General features: G+C 32.7%; 2 protein-coding genes across 3 annotated transcripts; both read right to left on the bottom strand.

Moving 5' to 3' along the window:
• Positions 1–4,539: 4,539 nt before the first annotated feature.
• On the bottom strand, positions 4,540–12,152 carry LOC123883046 (synaptonemal complex protein 2-like). 2 transcript variants are annotated; one of them, XM_045931741.1, is made up of 19 exons: positions 11,689–12,152; positions 11,545–11,594; positions 11,201–11,408; positions 10,970–11,095; positions 10,752–10,850; positions 9,462–10,138; positions 9,134–9,382; positions 8,922–9,050; positions 8,777–8,845; positions 8,596–8,706; positions 8,283–8,390; positions 8,077–8,187; positions 7,924–8,010; positions 6,863–6,928; positions 6,638–6,748; positions 6,409–6,495; positions 6,210–6,269; positions 5,474–5,577; positions 4,540–5,067 (listed from the first exon to the last, which is right to left on the bottom strand). In XM_045931741.1, the coding sequence occupies exons 1-18, from the start codon at positions 11,846–11,848 to the stop codon at positions 5,476–5,478; spliced, it is 2,610 nt and encodes an 869-aa protein (XP_045787697.1). In that variant the 5' UTR covers positions 11,849–12,152; the 3' UTR covers positions 4,540–5,067; positions 5,474–5,475. The 2 variants fall into 2 exon arrangements, with proteins under 2 accessions (XP_045787697.1, XP_045787698.1); XM_045931742.1 differs by having other exon boundaries at positions 4,540–5,081; positions 11,689–12,141.
• A 6,668-nt stretch (positions 12,153–18,820) lies between these two features.
• On the bottom strand, positions 18,821–19,404 carry LOC123883045. The gene has a single exon (XM_045931740.1). It carries the CDS (start codon positions 19,330–19,332, stop codon positions 18,952–18,954), a length of 381 nt encoding a protein of 126 aa, XP_045787696.1. The 5' UTR covers positions 19,333–19,404; the 3' UTR covers positions 18,821–18,951.
• Between the last annotated feature and the right edge of the window lie 941 nt (positions 19,405–20,345).

Below are 20,345 nucleotides of genomic sequence, written 5' to 3'. Positions count from 1 at the left end.
TATTATTATTTTTGACAAATAATCAATTTATCAATTTTTTTTGGACAAAAGCAAACTCATATCAGTTCATTATATAATAATTGTTCAATACAAGGAGGTATTACTTTAAAAAGATAACGAATAGACCAATAAATAGCCGCCCTTGCAAGCGAATAAGCGACCATATTTGTTTGTCGTTTTATAGACTTCACCTCAAAGTCAGAATTTAAAGATAACATACATTTTTGTACCAAAAAAAAAATAAAAAGATAACATACATTTGATATTTGTGATAATATGGTGTGAGTGCACAACATTTGGAAAGGCAGAATTTAAAGATAATATGTCAAAATAATTGTAGCAATTTGGTGATGATGAGTGATGACTAAGGATGAGGATTAGCTGGGACCAGGATTGCCTGCTATAATTACAGCACACAGTTTCAATTCATAGTCAATTGATCAATGATCGGACGATCCAAATTGATGCAGTTATAAAATTGTTATAATAATCTCAGCCACACATTTTAGATCAGACGGTTATGACCTAAAACTCTCTCAAAACTGTGTGTTTTTTAACGGCATTAAATCTTGTGCCGTAAAACTTTTCCTGCAGTCCCAAAGTTACACACAAAATGACTCCTATTTATTATTTTTTGTTCAAAATGTATATTCTCTCTCTTGTCAGAAAAAGTCTTCTCTCTCACAAAATACACTTACCGCACATTACTGCACCATTTAAAACTGCAGTATATCCATTTCTGATTAGGACCATGTGGATTGAATTGTGTGGGATCAAAGAGGGTTGGCTCCAACAAAAGTTAACAAAAAAGCGACGAATTTTGCTTTTTAGGCCCTCCTACATGCTCCAGATCCCAAAAAATCCCAAAATACCCTAATTTAGGTTCCAGTTCAGGGGAGGACCCAGCCATAAATTTTTAGTGGGGCTAAAAAAATTTAAGCATTACAAATTTTTTTTCATCCTCATAATAATTCAGTTAAACAACAAACAATATGTGAAATTACTATTAATACAACATATATATCCAAAAAAAGAACAACAAACAAGAAAATATTTATTCAAAAAAATAAACCAACAAACTAAAAAACTACAAAATTTCTATTCGGAAAAAAGAAAAAAAAAACTATAATTTATTGAATACGGAGTATATGTTAAATCATGCATATCACTTGTTTAATTCAATCAACTTATAACTTATTAATTTTTATTTCAATTTTACCCGCATTTAATTTTTATTCCAATTTTACCCGTATTATCTTACCTGAAAAAACTATATATTAATTAAACATTTTTTCTATGTCATATCATATTTATATGCTAGTTCAATTACTAATTTTACCCAATCCTATAAATTCAATTAGTTGTCAACTATTTTTTGACAAAAAAGTTATAGTTGATTATTATAAAATTAAACTATATAGCTTATAATAATACTTCATGTATAATCAAAAACTTGAAATCATCAATAATAGACTATGAACTAATAGTTGCACTAATACTTAAGCTAATATGTATACGAGAGACTTAAAGTTTTTTTTTTTACGCGATGAGAGACTTACTGTTATCAATAATAAACTTTAAACTAATATTTACATTAATATTTATATAAATATATATACAAAATTACTTAAAATTTTTTATAAAAATTTTATTTTTTATTTTAAGAAAAATTTGGGCTGGGCTGGTGTGGCTGTACAATCCGAATTATTTTTTTCCCGTATTTTAGAATCCGAAAACGCTAACGTTCGTTTCGTAGGATCCGAAGTGGTGTTTTATGGCTTAAGCGTTGACAAACGGTTAGTTTTGGGCCAAATTGTTGTTGCATAAACCTAGAATACGCATTGCTTCGGAAGCTGCGTTCCGAAAATGCCATGCTTCATAACGTAGGATCCGAATACGCTTACCTTCGTTTCGTAAGTTCCGAACGGGTGTTTTATAGGTGCACACCATAGAGTGAAAACAGGATCGCTCCAAAGGTCATACATAGTAAGTAGAACTTGTAGTGATTCCTGCTCTTTCAGTCCGAACTAATGAGAAAATTGCAGGGAGATCACTGACTAACAAAGAAAACTATTAACCTTGAGGGCACACTGATCCAGTACCCTTTGAATGGACATCATCACCCTTAAGGATAAAGAGAAACCTCTATTACACAATACTTAATTTATTTTTTTTTGTTGTTTACAATGAGTTGGAAATCGAACCCATAATCTATAGCGTACTACTCAAACCCCTCACCACTAGATCAAACCGAGGAGTGCTAGCAACACACTCTTTAACAAACACACTCTAACACACTCTCTTGTATTGGTTAAAATTTATATGGGTCCCATAAAAGTTATATGGGTCCACATTTTTTTATGGGACCTATGTGAATTTCAACCAATAAAAGAGAGTGTGTTGGAGTGTGTTTGTTAAAGAGTGTGTTGCTAGCATTATTCATCAGATCAAACCTAGTGGTTTTCCACAATACTTAATTTAGTAAAACAGTTTGAGCAAAATCAGAAGAATAAATAAATGTAGTACTCAACTTCAAGTAAAGAAGAAAAAACAATGATGTGTCATTGTGTCACCCATAGTCAATAACAAATGATTGAATGTGTTTCTCCCACATGGTAAAATGACAGAACACCCAAATGATACCATAAGGTGAGAGTTAGGATGCATGTTGACCCATATACAATCTGTTCAAACCCAGGTATAAATCATAAACATAATCTGGACAACAAGACTCACCCTCTACAATGCATCTTCTCTAATATGGAGATCGATAGCCTCGACTGCAATACATGCCACCATTTCAGTAGACATCCTGGACATGTTACATTGACCAAAACATTAACAAAAATATGATGAATTACATTTCAATAGAATTTCAGAGAGATACTTACGTGTGTGAGTTGTTGTTTCAAACATGCATGCATCCCATAGACTAGAGCCAAACATATCCATGACCTGTGTGTGACATTATGTTACAAAAACTTTCAGAAACAACCACGAGCCCCCATTCCTTTGTTAAACATTGATTAACAAACAAACATTGAATAACTGTTATCTTACTTTAAGAATTTCTTCTTGTTTTCCATTGAAAAGTCTTTGAGTACTTTCCAGAACATCTCAATCACAAAAACCAGTCTTGAAATACCAATTTCAGGTTAAGAAAGAATTAAAGGGGATGGATCAAGTCCTGAGGTTTAGAAATTAAAGAATCATGATATTTCGGAAGGCAAGTTCCGATTTTAAGCATATTCGGATCCTAAGTTCCGAAAGCAACTAATTTTGTTTCGTAGGTTCCAAATTGCTCATGAAAACGCCTAATTTTGTTTCGTAGGTTCCGAATTGCTCATGAAAACGCCTAATTTTGTTTTGTAGGTTTGGAATTGCTCACGGTTGGAAGTGCTGGATCGAATGTGGAAGTGAAAGGAATGGATTGAGAAGATGATGATGATGATGATGATGATGGAGTTTGTTTCTTGGCAGGGACGGACCCAAGGGGGGGGCAAGCAGGGGCTCCAACCCAAGTGAGTGTTATATTTATATATGTTGGTGTTGTCTTTGTAAGCTTAACTTTTATGTTTTTGGAAAGATTTATTTCTTGGTATTTGATTGATGGTTAACACTATGAGTTTTATCCTCACTCGTGCAAAATGATATGGTTTCTTCATTTTCTTTTTTGTGCTTTGAAACACTGTTTTACTTCAACTTTTAAATCTATATTTCATTAGTTCTGGTTTGTCAAGATGTTGTGCTCCAATGATGGTTTAAAAGAATGGTTTGCGCTGGTTTGTCAACATGTGCTTCAATGATAGATTTTTTTTGTTGTCAATAAGTAGATACTTATTCATTCATATAGCTGAAGAGCTAGTCATGACACCATGTGTAATAAAAAACTACCCACTAATAGAGTAAAGTATAAAATTAATGTAAAATCAAACAAATACGAGCTTTAAGCACTTGACTTTATCTAATAAATCATATGATAACATAGAATAGTTAAGAATGAACAATGGCTTGCCAAAAACTACGGAAAAATATGCAACTCAAAGGGAACCAATAAGAGAAACTATTAGTTAACCATGTTTCTCAAAAGGTTTTGATCTGAAAACTGTGTGTTCTCCTCAAGGAGAAGTCTCATATAAATACAATGTAATTACATTTGAATCAGCCTAATAAATCTGTAGTTGTCATATCTACATTTATTATACAATATATACTAATTAATAGCAGTTACTATTGTCAAAATAACAGTTACAAATGCATAGCATTTGAATTTGTTATTATGACATTAAACCTATTGACAAACCCAACAAACTAAAGCAAACTAAAGGGAACCATTAATTAACCCACCAAATTAAAGATAAATTCTGTGAATAAAATGATTAAAAGGAAGTAAAAAAAACTCCACTAGATCTGACAAAAGAGAGGAACACAACATGGCGAAGTACCAAATAAAGGGCAAACAACATGCATTGGAAAAGCATCTTTCGATCTGGACCACCAAAGCTAGGAAGGATAGCTGCTCATTAGTCATTACCACTTTTGAAAGTTGAAACCACCCTTCGAAGAATAAAATCGACATTCGATAGAGATAAAAGAATGGTTTGTCTATATGCTCGAAAATAGATTAGATTTGTTCTAGCCATATAGACACTAAATCAATATCATATTGTGAATATGATTATTACATTGTGGAGCTCAAAAGCAAAGGAAATGAAACAACTCAAACTGAATTTGATCGCATGTACTACTTGTAGAGTCGGTTGCTGGAGTAAACAAATATGATTGGCAAAACAAGTTTGAAATGACAAAGCATTCAGAAGAAAAACCAAATATACAAAGAGGACAAAGCATTGTTCCCAACACCAATGATCCAATAAGAAAAATGCACCAATGGATCTTAGCAAATCCGAAGATGGATCAGATGAGGACCCTTTTGCTGAACTTGAGAGCATCCTATTGGGAAGTCCAAAGTTCTCGCCAAAAGTAACTTCTACTACGCAATGTTGCTTTAAGTGAAGCTTTTCATAACCTTGAGTGCTTGTTGGGAAACTCACTCGAGTCCATTCTCTGTGACGTAGAAACTACAACAACAATTAAATGCATCTTTGGAAAGCATAAAACAAGCAACCAACCCATGAAAAAGTTTGTCGTAAAGTTGCGGCACTGGTCCAAAAAATGACATCCTCCATTGAGAACCTTTTCTAAGACTTTGTCATGACTAAAAATGTGGTAGAGGATCACATTAGTACTTTGCAACAAAAAGAAAAGTTTATGCAGCGAGTAAGAGATGCCAAGAAACAGAAGGAATCGATGAAGAAAGAAAAGAGTCAGTTCAAGGATGAAGCCAAGCGTTTTGAGGGATAAAAGTACTCACTTTTTATATGGACTAAAATTAGTGTTTGCTCATGGGATCAAATGCATAGGGATTTAAAACTCAGAAATAAAATTAAGAATTATAGTTATTGTTTATTACCTTTAATCAAATGCATAGGGATCATCGGCATATGGATTTAGAGACCCTTCTGAAAACAAATCACCGATATTTGAAGGACGAGGATGGTCTTCAACCCTCATACTCTGCATCAATGAAATATAAAAAAAATATATGCACACTACAGCACACCAGGAATAGCATAACATGCAAAAGAACTTATTTGTCACCTTAGACAAAGTATGTACAGAGATTATTATGTTATCTGATTTGGTTTATCCCAAAGTCTTATAGGAAAATGAGGAAAATAACTTTCATACAAACCTTTTATTTTTTTTTTGCGTTTAATTATACTAAGCAGTAGCATTACACGAAGTAACTCAGCATATATTGTGGTAACATAATTGGACTTAACAATATTTGAATGCATCAGAGTCTTATAGAACATGTTATGACTACGAGTCTTACATTTCCAAAGAAAAATAGGTTACAAATTAGATAACCAACAAGGAAGATACTGAAATTTAAAAACAACAAATAGATTAAAATAAACAAAAATTTTAAACTAATAAAATCCTATCTTCTCTTAACAATCGTCATTTCTAGTAGCACCAGCATAGTGTGGTAATGAAAATATTGCTGTTTAAGATGATAAAATAAATTATCATCTAATAATGAATCCAAATTCATTAGAGCAATGCATCTTGATATGCTAAAGCAATGATGCTAAAAGAAATCTATAAGTGACATGCCAATAAAAAGGAGATATTCAAGTTACCTTAACAACAGTTCTAGGGGTATTTGTTTTTGGTGTTTTTATCTTTCGTTTTCTTGGATCCTGTTAAAGAGAAAAAATTCAATATTTTCAGGCATATAAGAAGAAGTCTTCACTTGGAAGCCAAACCATCTGGTGTGGAAATGTAGTTCATGTATACATTTATAGGGTTAATTAAATATAGAGAGAAACAGATACATGCCTCGAACAAGACAGTACTTCTTGTTTTCCTTTTCTTTGTAATTGTTCTTCCATTACCAGTCTCAACTTCATATTCATGGCGAGTTACCTGCTCATTGAGTATAGGAACAAAGGCAATTGTTAAATATGATTTTATACAACCAATTAAAAGGCCTAAAACATTTATCATTTTATAATTGTCATGTAATTACTGCAATATAAGGGTATGAGTTCATAGACGAGTAATACACCTTTCTATGATGCTTAGGAATGCCTCCTGAATTTCCTGCTTTTACTATGTTCTCCACTTTCTTCAACAACTTCGGCACTGGTGCTTCTGTTTCTTCAAAGTAAGGAGATTCCTATGGCAAGGAGATAAAAATGAAACTAATGAGATGACCGGAAGAGAACATAATATTAACACATTATAATGGAAGGAGAAAATAATATTTCTTTCTTCCAGTCAACATTCTTACTATTTCATGCTGACTCCTTTTGCCACCAAAAGAACTCCTTCTCTTAATCGATGAAATGGAGTAATCCTATCACATGAAGAAAAACAACAATATGTTCATTTGGTAAATTCATTCAGCATTCATCAGAAAGATTGATTAAATTTGCACAAATTACTCGGACTAATGCATCTAACCCCTATCTCCCATATTGTAACAATATTTATATATGTTCATCACATTTCTGATTGATAAAGACTGATTAGATATTTTAATAACTCATACTTAATTGTGAGCTTTTTAATGATCAGAAGAAAATATTATGGCCATGCCTTTATTACATGCAAGAAACTACCAAGGCTCTTTCTTTTATCTTTTAATAACTCATAACTCGTCTTTAAAGGGTGAAATTTTAAGGATTGATATATGAAATCAGAAAGAAAAACTGCGCTACAAGTTTATATGCAGGCAACCACAAAAGCTCTTTTCGCTATGCCTTTTCAACTAACTTATAAGTTTGTTTGACAGAATAGATGTGTTTGGTAAACAAGCTTATATTTCAAGATTATCATGTTTTTCAAATGTTATTAGAAATAGTACTTGAACTTACTATAGATTATTACTTTTTTGGTTATATTTTGTAGATAATATTTTAAGCGAATTCCTCTTTATAAAACAAAAAACAGAATATAGTAATTTTTTGACAAAACAATTAGTCTTTAAACATTAAACTAAAGGTATTCCTTCTATTCCCTAGACCATATATTGAGTCAGACAGATTATCACCGCAGACAGTGGAGACCTAGTGTAAAATGGCTAGTTTTTATCCTATGAAATCACTGAAATAATATATTCCCTTAACTTAAACATGGTTAAAATAGTGCCACAATATGAAAACCAATTAATTCAAACTATAATTACATGATTTATTTGAATTTTCAAGTTAGCTACAGTCATATTTTTGAGTTACAGCAGGTGCATATCTTATAAGCTATACAAATGATCTGACAAACATATTATATTTGTATCCCAACAGGCAAATCAACTAATGGGGACAGAAAGAGAGACTGGTTACACAAACCAACCTGTTTTGAATTAACTTCTAGGTCCTCTTTTGGCTTGTCACTCATCACATTCCATTGCAACTGCAGCAAAGCCCTTTGCCTCTCTTCCTGCAAATATTGCAAAAATATCACATTATATAATGAAATTAAATCATCATATCAGGTATTCCATACTTTGGATTTCTGGAGATGTAACTCCTCTTCCAGCTTCCGACACTCATCTTCAAGTTCACACCTCAATGCTTTAATCTGAGCTTCATGGTCATTCCTCGTAAACATTATTTTCTACATGTAATCAGGGTATTAGGCTATCAGCAGATGAAGTAAAATTGTATACAAATCATAGGTCAGGTGTTATTTTGTGTGCATGTTTATTCCACCTCTCTCAGTTCATTTTCAGCTTGCAGTTGGTTACGTTTTAACTGTTCACTGTGTTCAGCTTGCAGGCATAGTTGTCTCTTATCATGTTCCTGCTGCATATGACTAACCTGTAGATGGGACAGGAAATAAGCTTACCTACTTGATTGAATAGTGAAAGTACTAATAACAAAATAATTGAATTGTTTATAGAAATAGGGGTTAACCAATCATTTGCATAATAACAACTTATAATCCCAATGAAATAGAAGATGAAACACCAAAATATTCTAAGAAGTCTATAATTAAAGTTCTATACTTTTTTTTAATACATACCAGCTTAGTGTGTTCCTCCTGAACATCCATCAACCGCTGCCTTGTTTCTTCTTGGCATTCTGCAAGTTTTTGGTCACACCTTCCCTCAATGTCTGCAATAGCCTTGTCAGCCTGATGGTTCAAATTGGTCAGAAATGTGTCAGTGGAGAGTAAGTGTTGTAAAGACTATGTCATATCAAACCTTGTCTTTTTCCATGTTGACAATTTCCTTCTTCTCTAATTCATACTTCCTTTTGATCTCATTAATAGCCTGTTGAAGTTGAAATACATGTTATGAGACAGTATTGAAGCACCTATGATAATAGGTACCCAGTTATATGCAACACCTGATCATTTCTCTGAGATATTTCTTTTAAATGCTTTGACATTTCCAACTGCTTATTCTCCACCATTTGATTGTATTGATTTATAGCTTCTGCAAGTTTACTTTCAGCAGCGGTTAATAACGACCGGTTCTGCAAAGGCATGCAAAAAACTTAAATAGTATACAAACACCAGTCAAGAAATTGCAACATGCACTATATTTTTGCTCCAAAACCTCTGTGATCTGATCTTCCAGCTTCTTTTCCTGTTCTTTATGCTGCAAAATGCATTGTTCTTTTTCATCTAAGACATTACGAAGCTGTAGGACTTCTTTGTCAAAGGAGTCTGCATGTTGCTCTATTTTCAGCCTCTCCTTTTGCAGAGTATCGATTTCGTCTGATTTCTTCAATATGTCTTCCTGCATTCTTTCCATATTTTCTTTGCTTTCAGTCTCTAAAGCTGAAATTTTGAGTAGTAAACCTTGCTGCAAAGCATTAGATATCCTGATAAAGAACACAATGTATGTTGATACGCTGTTAAATAAAGCAGATTAACAGTAATACCATTTGGTTTTCCGATGATCGAACACTTTCTAGCAGAGTCTCGGCTTTCTCCTCTAATTTAGAAATTGTGACTTCTGCTTCTTCCTTCTTTGAGATTAAAGCTTCAGTTTCTGACTCCAAACGCTGAATTCTCTCAGCAGCTAATCGACAATCCTCTGTATACTGTGCTACAGTAGACTCTTGGACTTTGTGAAGATCATTCAAACTATTGCTTAACTCTTGATTTATCATGTGAATTCCATCTTTCTCCGATGACAAGACCAAGAACTTATTATGAAGCTCGTCATACTGGTTTTGAGCATGCTTCGAGAAAGTGTCTCTTTCGTGCTGGACCAACTTGAAGCAAGAAGTATAGAGAGAGTTCATTTCGTCAAACTTGCTCACAAGGTTCAAGCTTTCTTTATCTAAATTTAATAGATGTGCAGCCATCGCCTCAAGTGATCCTTCAAGGTTTTTGATTTCCTGAAGTGACACGTCAAGCTTTTCAGCAAGATCAGCATTGCACAATTTCAGATCACTTTTTTCTTTATCCAAATTCTGTTGAGAGGCTATGTAATGTGTAATTTCTTCATCTTTGACTTTTAACTGAAGGTGAAGCTCTCCTAACTCTGAGTTCAGATTCTCTGTAGCCAATCTATTAGAAGTTAACATGTCTTCTAAATTCTTTATCATGGCATCTGCAAACAAATTAGCATTCAATAAAACAATACAAGTTAGTAGCAAGTTGAAGATTCCGGATATTCACTATGATGAAGATTCCGGATATTCACTATGATGAAGTTAAACCCACTACCACATGAGAAATAAGTCACCTGGTGTTATCTTAGTCATATAAGGAGACATCTTGCTGTTATTTTAACATTAAGTCCTTTTTTTAAACATCTTAATCAAAATCTTACAAGTAAACGTGAAAGATGAGTTACTTTGACATGTCTGTTCTTGAGGAATACAAACATAGTATCAAGTTAGGAAGAAACTCTTGCGCATAAAGTCATTATCTACTTATAGTACACATAAATCAGACAATATAAGTCTGTTAATAGTCATAGTATCAGAATAAATAGAGTTATACGGTATACATATGTATATAACAATTCAAAAAAGATCCCTGAACCATACAGAACTTATGAACCTCAACCAACTGGACCAAAACTGTCTGTTTAAGACAACCATCATCAGACAGACACTGTTTAACTATATCATTCTTTAATTATTCCTATTCTTGATATAAAACATTCAATACATACCATATAAATTCTTAGGCATATTCATTTGCAATCTAATTCTCACCCTTGTCTTGTATAACCTTTAGAACTCTGCCATTTTCATCGCTGTGAAACTTCTCCCTTTCTTCTGCAGCGAATTTTATCCTCTCTAGCTCATTATCACCTATAATAAGGATAACAATATATTTCATATTAGAATTTAGAACCTCACAAACAAATCAAACCAATTACTTTTCAAATCAACATTTTGACAAAAGTTTAAAACTAACAAAAAGAACTCACAAGTCTTTATCCTTTCCTGTGCAGAGTCTAGCTTCAAAGACAAACCATCCATCTGTTTATTCAAACTCTCAAGAGCTTCTGAACTTGCTGACAGTTTATTTTCCAATGTTTCCTTATCTTTCTCAGCTATCAGAAAACACAAACAGAAAATAAATTGACAAATTACAAAGGAAAAACATAGAAAAATAGAAGACGAAAAAACAAACGGATCAAGAGGTCGAATATTCATACCTTGCTGAACTACACCAGCCAACTGTTGTAGAGTATCAGTAAGTTGATCACAAAAAGTCTTAGTGGATGAAAACTTAGATTCAAGTCCTTTCCAAAGTTTCTCATCTTCCTTCTGCTTCACCTTAAGTTTCGCATTTTCATTAAAAGCATTTTGCAATTTTTCTTCTAATGCACGAATATGCTCCACCGACTTCTTCAGCTTATTAATCTTCACAGTAACGGCAAGAAAATACGAATTATTCAATACAACAGCCAAACAAAACCCTAAGAAGCAGTTATTTCAAAATTCAAACATTCCACATCTTAAATCACACACAAAATCACAAAACAGTATAAAATCTTACCGCAATTTCAAGATCAGTCTTCACCGAAGCTTGTTCCTTCACCAATTTCTCTATACAGAAACAAACAAAACGACGCATCAGGTATACGATCAAAAACCTCCGATTGAAATCAATAAAAGAACAAAGCGAAATCAGCATCAAAACCTGCGGTTAGCTTCAGATTCGCAAAACTTCCAGATGAAACGGAATCGGTAGTTTGACGAACAGAGATCGACGATAACGGTTTTCCAGTTCCCGATGTTGTACCGTAGAGCGATTTGAATTTGTCGAGACTCTTAGAGATTGGGAATCCTAGCCTCTGCATTTTGAAGAATTCAAAGCGAAAACGAGAAATGGAACCCTAGAAATGTGAATGAACAGTTTGAGCGGTTATTAGTTCTTCTTCCACACACTACTCTGTTATCGAGCTGCAAAAAACGATTCAGTTCAGAGTGAAGTTGAAAATTGAAATGGAGTTTAGGCGCGCAGAATCTATCTATTATATATATAGTTTGTTGACACCTCATCACATTGTACACGTCACATAATCCTCTTTTTGCAACCTGAGTTGGCACTTGCAAGTTGCAACCTGAGTGTAATTGAAGGTCGAACTGAACTGAAGTAACCTCTGTTTGAGTAAAGATTTCATCATTGTAAACAAAAAATAAAAAATTCCATGGTTAAATTGATCTAAAATGTTATTAGACAGATTGAACAATTCATAATTGTTCGTAGGAATTAAATGATTATTAATCCTAACTTTTGAAATTTGAATATAAGATAATTGTTTGGTTAATAATTACCTTAGACATATCACTTCTTGATCTACTAGAGATGGGTGATTTAAGGTCAATTTATGCTTAAAATCACCCCTCCAAATTTTCTTTCTATTTTAATTAAATAAGTGTGATTTCCACGTATATTTAGTATTTCTTTTGTTTGTTTTTTGTGATTTCATCATCTTTTGTTTTGATTTTCCCGTTTTAGTGCGGAGTATTGTCATCCCGTCTTGGTACGTTGTTCATTTGTTTCAGGTTGAAGGATTAAGGTTGATTCAGTGCAGATCCAATCAATGACTTTGGTGCCATCAATGCTACAGATCCAAAGGCATGAATATTCTAGAAACTTCAATATAGTCAAATATGTAGGCTTATGCAATATGTCGTTTTATGCTATTAACACGGATGCTGTGAGTTTGTTCGCAGATTCATCCTTTTTGTTTTTAGCGATTTTGAATTTGTATTGCATCGATGTACTATTATCAATATTAATGAATGAATACATTTTATTTAGTCAAAAAAAATTGCCTTAGACATATCAAATTATTGAGATTTTTTTTATAATCAAAAATTTATTATAAGGGAGTACAAAGGGGTATTCAAACCCTTACAACAAAGAGCATTAAACTAAGTGCTCAGAATACAAGACATAGGATTTAAACACCAAAAAGGAAAAGGAGTACAAGTCCTACGCCCATACCGACTAGTGAACCACAACCAAGAATGAAGTTTGATTGTCTCCAATAACGATGAAACATCCGAAATATTGCCCTTAAAAATTACTTTATTGCGAAGATTCCAAATATTCCAAGTGGTTGCCAACCATACCAAGTACCGGACACGACCTTTGTCTTTCATTTTGAACAAATCACCAAATAAAAGAAAATGATATCTACCTTCGACTTCGGTTTGTAATTGTAACGATGTCCCTAACCAAGATAAAACTTTGTTCCATACTCCCTTACTAAAAGGACATGGCTTTCTATAATTTTGAATTCACCTAAGATATTAGGGTTTTATAATTATAGAAAAGGGTTTTTAGTCACTAACGCTGGTCTAAACCAATTTGGTTTCAATGGTCATTTCGTGATGAATATTAAGGTTTTGGGGCTTATTTTTTTTATGGGATTTGGAGATAGACATCGATTAGATGAATTTTGTTTTTATGTTTATTTTTGGTGTTTCGCCGATATACGGCGTCTCTACTCTCTATTATATAGTTCCTTTTTTTATTGATTTTTGTTCGTTTTGTGGATACACCTTCCAATTCATTATCTTCATATTCAATGAGTCCAAAATAGCAATCATTTTGTTGTGGTTGTTTGTTTTGCTGAAGTCTATTTATAGATGAAGTGATTCATACGTAGTTTCTAACTTCAAACTTTGCTGCACCATTTTCAAACGTTCCACCGCAAGCTATAGGATGCATATATAGGCATCTTTTCAACATTGCATTCGCGGTGCACTAAGGGCCGGTTTGTTTTAACTTTAAAAAAAATGATTTTTTTTTTTTTTATAAAAATAGATTTTTTAAAATTGTTTTTCAAATTATTACAAATTTTTTATATTTGTTTTTGCTAAATTGAAATACTAATTTTGACATCTGATGGTGGCTCTGCAAGTGCATGGAATCGCAACCAAGTAATAAAGTGATAAGTTTTCGTTCTCCACAGGGATTGTGCCAAAGCTACCAGTTTCGGTTAGGAATTAGGATAGTTTTGTTTTCGCTTTGTTGTTTGGAAAATGTTTTGAGACAGACAGAGTTAGATAGTATAAGACTAAAGATAAAAGAAAGAGTTCAAAATGATAAAAGTAGGTTAAGTGCTTTCGAATCCCTCCCCTATTTCTGCTCACTATTGAAGCATTATCTGGAGATTAATTTCTCTTAAAACAAGCCTAGTATAACTACACTTATTTCTATTGCAATTTGTTTAGGTCGAACCAATTAAGCTAGTCTAGGTTTAGCCTTCGTTATTCTGTGTCCTTACCTTTAACGGGTTCAGCCTCGAAGGGGCGTCCTTACCTTTAGAGGTTCAAAGTTTAACAAGTTCTCTAGGTCAGCTCGGTTTCCTAATATTAGTGCAGAATTTAACTATGTGTGATTCTTAATCTCAAACCTAACCGCATATACTGAATTTAGTGGTCTCATATAGGTAGGTTATAGTATCTGTTGGAACAAAGTTCATATTGGTGTGTGAATTGAAAATAAAATTGAGTCTCATATTGATACTAGAACATACTAGAGTGTTGTAGCATACTAGTGTGTATTTTGAGGAAATAAATAAATTAAGTTTCACATCGATTACATACTTTATTTATTTATTTATTTTATGGTGATTTTATTTTTCATCAATTTGTAACCGTCAAGTTTATGGGACAATAAACTCTAGTTAAATATCAATTAGTTGTAGCTAAAAAAACATTATTGCATATATCACCACAACACATCATAGTTGCAGAAAACAAAAAAAAATATACCAAAAGAAAACCTAGAATTACAAAGCAGATATATATGCTCGGTCAGAAGATGAAATGGTCATGAGGAAGGCATTACCTCATGATATTGGATTGAAGTCCATCATCCCTCTTATAAGGTCTGTAATTCTGATAATTTTTAGAAGTCAAATTGTTCTTCTAATTCACAAGATATTGAATCAGGTACTTTTATATACTTATTCATGTCCTATCTCAAAACAACATGATACGAATTCTAGAGTTTGATATTGGATCAGTAAGTTTATGAATTTATTGTGAATAAATATGTTAAGAAGCATGTAGGCATATGATAATTCCTCGTTTTGTCTTTTCTGTTCAAGTAACTTCAAATTGGTATCACATTCCTTTAATTTTGATTTGAAGCTATATTTACTCGTTTGCTTTGGAATTGTGCTATATTATATAAATAAGTATGATCCAATTAGATATGTTAATTGGTTTCTTTAATTGGATATACAAATCATGAAGATTTGCATTAATTTTTATACCGAATGAATTGTTTAGACAAGAACAAAATTTTATCTTGTTAATTATAAGCATGCGACCTTTTTATACTAATATTTGTATTAGTATTAATTTGGTTAAGAGTGGTCAAAGTATCACTAGTTCCTCCAAATAAAGAATGATCTTAGTATCATTATCCCTTTGATTTGAGAATGGTCTTAGTACCATATTGGAATGACCTCAGTGTCATTATATTGATAGATATTGTAGTATCATCAATACATGTGGTATTGTAGTACCACATGTGGTATCGTAGTTCCGTTGATTCATAGATTGAGGTTGTAGCATCAATCTGGGTGGTATTAATTGTAGTACCACTGAATCACCGATGAGTAATAGATTGATGTCGTAGCATCAATTCGAGTGGTATTGTGGTACCATTCAAGAAGGTGTATTCTTTGACCGATTTCTACCGTGCAGTAGCATATCGGTATACAGTTGAAACTGGACTGTTTTATCCTGGGGACGGCGTGGTTGATAGTCTGCTTGCACAATTTTGGGCAGTGCCACGAAACGTCTTAAAGAGAGCGACCTAGTCCGCGACTCAACCCAGTAATCTCTTCGGTGGCTGTAAAAATTATTTTTTAACGGTTTTTTAAATCCGAAAACAACAGTATCTCTTTGATTCAGAAGTCTTAGATGTGTCACGGTATCCACTTCGACCCTAGTTACTAACAGAATATGCGTGCGTTCATATATGCTAGTGTATAAAACAATATATAGAGATAGTAACAGATAATAAATGAATAGCAGTTGTAAATAGTCTTGGAATATAACCAAATTACATGTTTCAAGCAGTCCTAGGGGAGTTCATCTACTTGACCTAAGTTAAAGGGACTTAGCTACCATTAAACATATTGAACAATAAAGAAAACATGCATAAAAATAACCTCGATTCCTTGCGGAGGAAGTTTTGTCTCCCTATGGTGGGGGAGAGTCTCCCTCTCTTGAGAGCTCCTTGGCCCTCCTTGCTCCTCCTCCTTTGCTCCTTAGAGAGCTTATAGTTCTCTGAACTTCTGAATGTATAATTGTGAAGGAGGAGGGCTCTATTTATAGTTTTTCAGCTAGATTTGGGCTTTTTTATGCGACCCATCGTAATCGTATCCACGATGGCGTTCAAATTCGCCTCATCGTGGCCACGATGGATCTTATCGTGGTACAATGAAAGATTTGATTCAAATATTCTTTGTTGTTAAATCTCCTTTCATCGTGTTGCGATCAATCGCATCGTGGGTACGATGGAATCAAGTTTGTTGCGCAGTTTGTTCTTCTCATCGTGGCCACGATGTAATCCATCGTAGCCACGATAGAGTCCATAATTAGATTTTGCTTCAACACGAAAGTTGTAGCTCTTTGTCTTAGCTTTCCAACGCATGGTCACGGGCCTCGATCCGACAATCGTAGCTCAAGTTATGGCGTTTTTGGTACGATGTGGTATTTCTTCATCGTTCTACGATGGTCATCCATTGTGGTGCGATGAATTCTTCAATTTCTTCCTTTTTTTGCCCCTTTTTATGAATTTTACATTTTTCTTGATTCTTGAACAAGTAACTTCGTAACTTTAGGTATTTGCTTGTATTTGGTCTTCAATTACTACTAAAACTATTCTAAAATAGTACTAAAAACATCATTAATTGACTATCATCAACATCATATAACATAAACACACATTATTAAAGATCAAAACATAGTCAAAATCATAATTTTTTCAAAAATTTTATTTCAAAAATGATTTTTATGAAAATCTTTTTTTTAAAAGAGGTATTATAAAAATCTATTTGAAATAGCTTCAAAATTAAGTTATTTTTTGAAATTTTGATATCCAAAAAAAGTTTCAATAAAATGATCAAATACCTAAAATAATATTTTAAGAATAACTATTCAAACCAAATTTTCATTTGAAGCTTTTATAAAAAAAAAAAAATTGTAAACTTTTTTTACACAAAATTATGTAACACTATAAGAATCTAGTAGTATTTTAAAAAAAATCTATAACAAAGAGAACCTAAATTGGCTGGACTCCAACAGTTACAACTTGTAACTTGAATACATCTAAATTACTTTATCAACTTTATATTTTTCATTTTTGGCTATGGATTCTTATTTTTGTGCTAATGATGGTATGCATTTTTTGTTAAACATTGTACAAAATGAAATCTAGATGATATCTGTGTAGGTGCTGATGGCAATTAAGAGAAGCAAAATTCCTCATACACCAAAAGTTTGGTGCAACTAATTAACAAATGGATCATGTCTTCTTAAAAAAAAAAAACAAATGGATCGTGTGTATTCATATAGTATATGGTAAGTAATCATTTAATTCGAGCAAAATGACCCTTCGGAAATATTGTTACATGGATATAATGTCAAAATCTATCTAATGTCAAAATGATGGATTCTGATTTCCTATTATAGCTGCTTACTGTAGATATTCTCAACTTAAGATTTATGAATTATGACTAGACAAATCCAATTTATGTAGCAACTCTAATTTATATACACAATATCGCAATTTTTTATCCCATCTAATTTATATGTTTTTTATTGACGCGGTAACTATGTGAAATCCAATCGCAAAATGATCCTTATTTGATTAAAAATTTAGACTAAATATATAAACTTTCTTTGACCAATTTTCTCTTATATTTTGCGACAGAGTGAGTATATATTTATGCAATGTGACTCCACCAATAGGGTATTATTAGTTGTTTTCACATAATCATTACACTACAATAGATTATTATAAATTACTTCATCTGGTCTTATATATAAGAGAAAATTTACTTTTTAAATTTATTAGGAATCTAATGTATCTGATCCATATTATGGATTTGGATCCTCTCCTTCACTCTCCTCTCCATCTCTCTCAATCCTCTCTATCTCTCTCTTAATCTCACTCTCTCTCATTATTATTTTAAAAAATTTTATTGAAGAGAGAGATTGAAATTAAGAGACAAATAGAGAGGATTGAGAGAGATTGAGATGAGAGGGAATGAGAGGATCCAATTACTCATATTATGGGTTAGATACATTAGATTCTTAATAAAGTTAACGGTAATTTTTAATGTCAGAGACCAAAATGACATGGACTAAAGTGACTAACGAATGGTAGAGTCGGTGACTATTTTGTATTTTTTCTTCGGTCAAAGACAAAAATAACGAGTTGCGGGACTAAAATGACGGTAAGAAGAAATGTAAAAAAAGTGCCAAGCCAACACACAAAACATTCTTAGTTTTTCATTCTCTAAACTCTAAATATAACTCGGTTGATAGCCGTAAAGATATTATTTGCAGGGTCTGATTTTTATAACTTCAAGATCCCTCATTTTTTTCAAAAAATTTATAGCATAAGAATTTAGACATTAGTATAAAAAAAATGTTAACTAGTGTGCCGGTGTCCCACAAGTTAAGAATCCACTTGACAAAAATATTTCCTCATGTACCAAAAGAAAAATCCCCCACAATATCTCATTAAAAGTAAAATTACAATGGGAGAAAAAAAAATAAAGACAAGAAAATAAAAGGAAGATTTTCCAACAGACTATATTACACAAATAAAAAAGGAAAGAAAATAAGGAACTTGAATTTCCTTATACATATATATAGAAAAAAAAAGGAAATTGAAAAATAAAGTACTTAATTAAATAATTTACATGAAGATGGTTCGAGGGTAATCTGATCCAAACCGAGAAGGATAAGTAGATAAGTTAACACCAAGAGGAATAGCAAAAGTGCTTTCCATAAAAATCCTTTGTTGAAAAGTTTCAATACTAGCACCAGCTTCAATAAGATCTTTCACAACGTTTCTATAATGTTCCTTAAGCCGTTTAAATAACTTAAGATATTGTAACTTAAGCCATTTTACACGCATCTTTCTAAATATTCTAACTATTCCACCAATTAATCTTCGCCTTGGTTTCTTGCCACCTAGCTTCACCGTTTGTACTTTCCGCCGTCTATATAAGGTGACCTTGCGGCGGGGATGCCATGTCATGATGGTGGTGGTGGGTTGTTTGTGATCTAGAGCCATGGCAAGAACATGTGGGTATGAGAATGAGAATATTGAGAGAGAGAGCAAAGTTTATTGTTACATAAAATAAGCTAAGCTATGTATGATAGGGAGAATAAAATATTTACGTATGATGTTGAGTGACATGGATAGACAGAAGGGTTGACTTAAATAAAGCAAGTTGGTAACGCATCTTTGGGGAAACAACACAAATTATTCTCTCTCTAGGTAAGTGGCAAATATACTGTTTCATAAAAAATACTTCATCATCCATTCCTTAATATAAGTCTCATTTTAGTATTTTTGGTCTCTTAAAGATATTTTTGGTTTTATATTAGTCCCTTAAAGAAAAAAAGTTTCACTTTGGTCCCTTAAAAACATCTCTGTTAGCTAAAAAGGTCCTTTCTGTTAAATGTTAACCCCAAATGTATATGGTGGAACAACACTGTAAATGATCCACCATAGACCTCATTAAATTTTTTAATTATAACCATTGAATCTTTTACTTAAAATCTATACCCTTAGATCTTGCAAACCTATGATAACTAATAATGAACCACCAACATTTGATTTATTTTACTTTTCTTCACTCTTCACTTCTCCTTCTTCATCTTCTTTAAAAACCCAGAATTTTTTCTTCAAAACCTATAAAATCACAATTTTTTCTTGTTACTCTCAAAGCCTCATTCTTCTTCCCACATCACCTCCCTCTTTCTTCTTCCTCCATGCCCTTCTTTCCCTTTCTTCTTCCAACAACACCTCCCTCTTTAAATCCACCCTCACTACCACCATTTTCTATATTTTTTGGTTTAAAATTGAAGATCTAAAACGCAGATCTAATACAGTTATAAAATCAATCCTCTGCAAATTGTTAGGAAAGAAAGAGTGTAAAGGTTTTAGAGTTCCAAATCAATTTAGTGTTATCTTTTGAAGCAAAAATAAATTGTTTCCTGTTTCATTTTTTGGGGTACAAATCATTGCATGTTTTCAACAACAACACATAAGGAGCCTGCCATCAAGCTTTCTTTGTTAAC

Source organism: Trifolium pratense, linkage group LG5, assembly GCF_020283565.1.
Source record: "Trifolium pratense cultivar HEN17-A07 linkage group LG5, ARS_RC_1.1, whole genome shotgun sequence".
Taxonomy (NCBI): Eukaryota; Viridiplantae; Streptophyta; class Magnoliopsida; order Fabales; family Fabaceae; genus Trifolium; species Trifolium pratense.
The sequence above is the reverse complement of the archived record's forward strand: the minus strand, read 5'-3'. Positions and strand labels throughout refer to the sequence as shown.

Coding starts and splice junctions, on each gene's coding strand:
- LOC123883046 (XM_045931741.1), bottom strand. CDS start 11,848: ATGCAGAGGCTAGGATTCCCAATCTCTAAGAGTCTCGACAAATTCAAA. Junction 6,929..7,923: donor TAGAAGTTAATTCAAAACAG/GTTGGTTTGTGT, acceptor TTCATGTGATAG/GATTACTCCATTTCATCGAT. Junction 5,578..6,209: donor CCCCTAGAACTGTTGTTAAG/GTAACTTGAATA, acceptor TCATTGATGCAG/AGTATGAGGGTTGAAGACCA.
- LOC123883045 (XM_045931740.1), bottom strand. CDS start 19,332: ATGGCTCTAGATCACAAACAACCCACCACCACCATCATGACATGGCAT.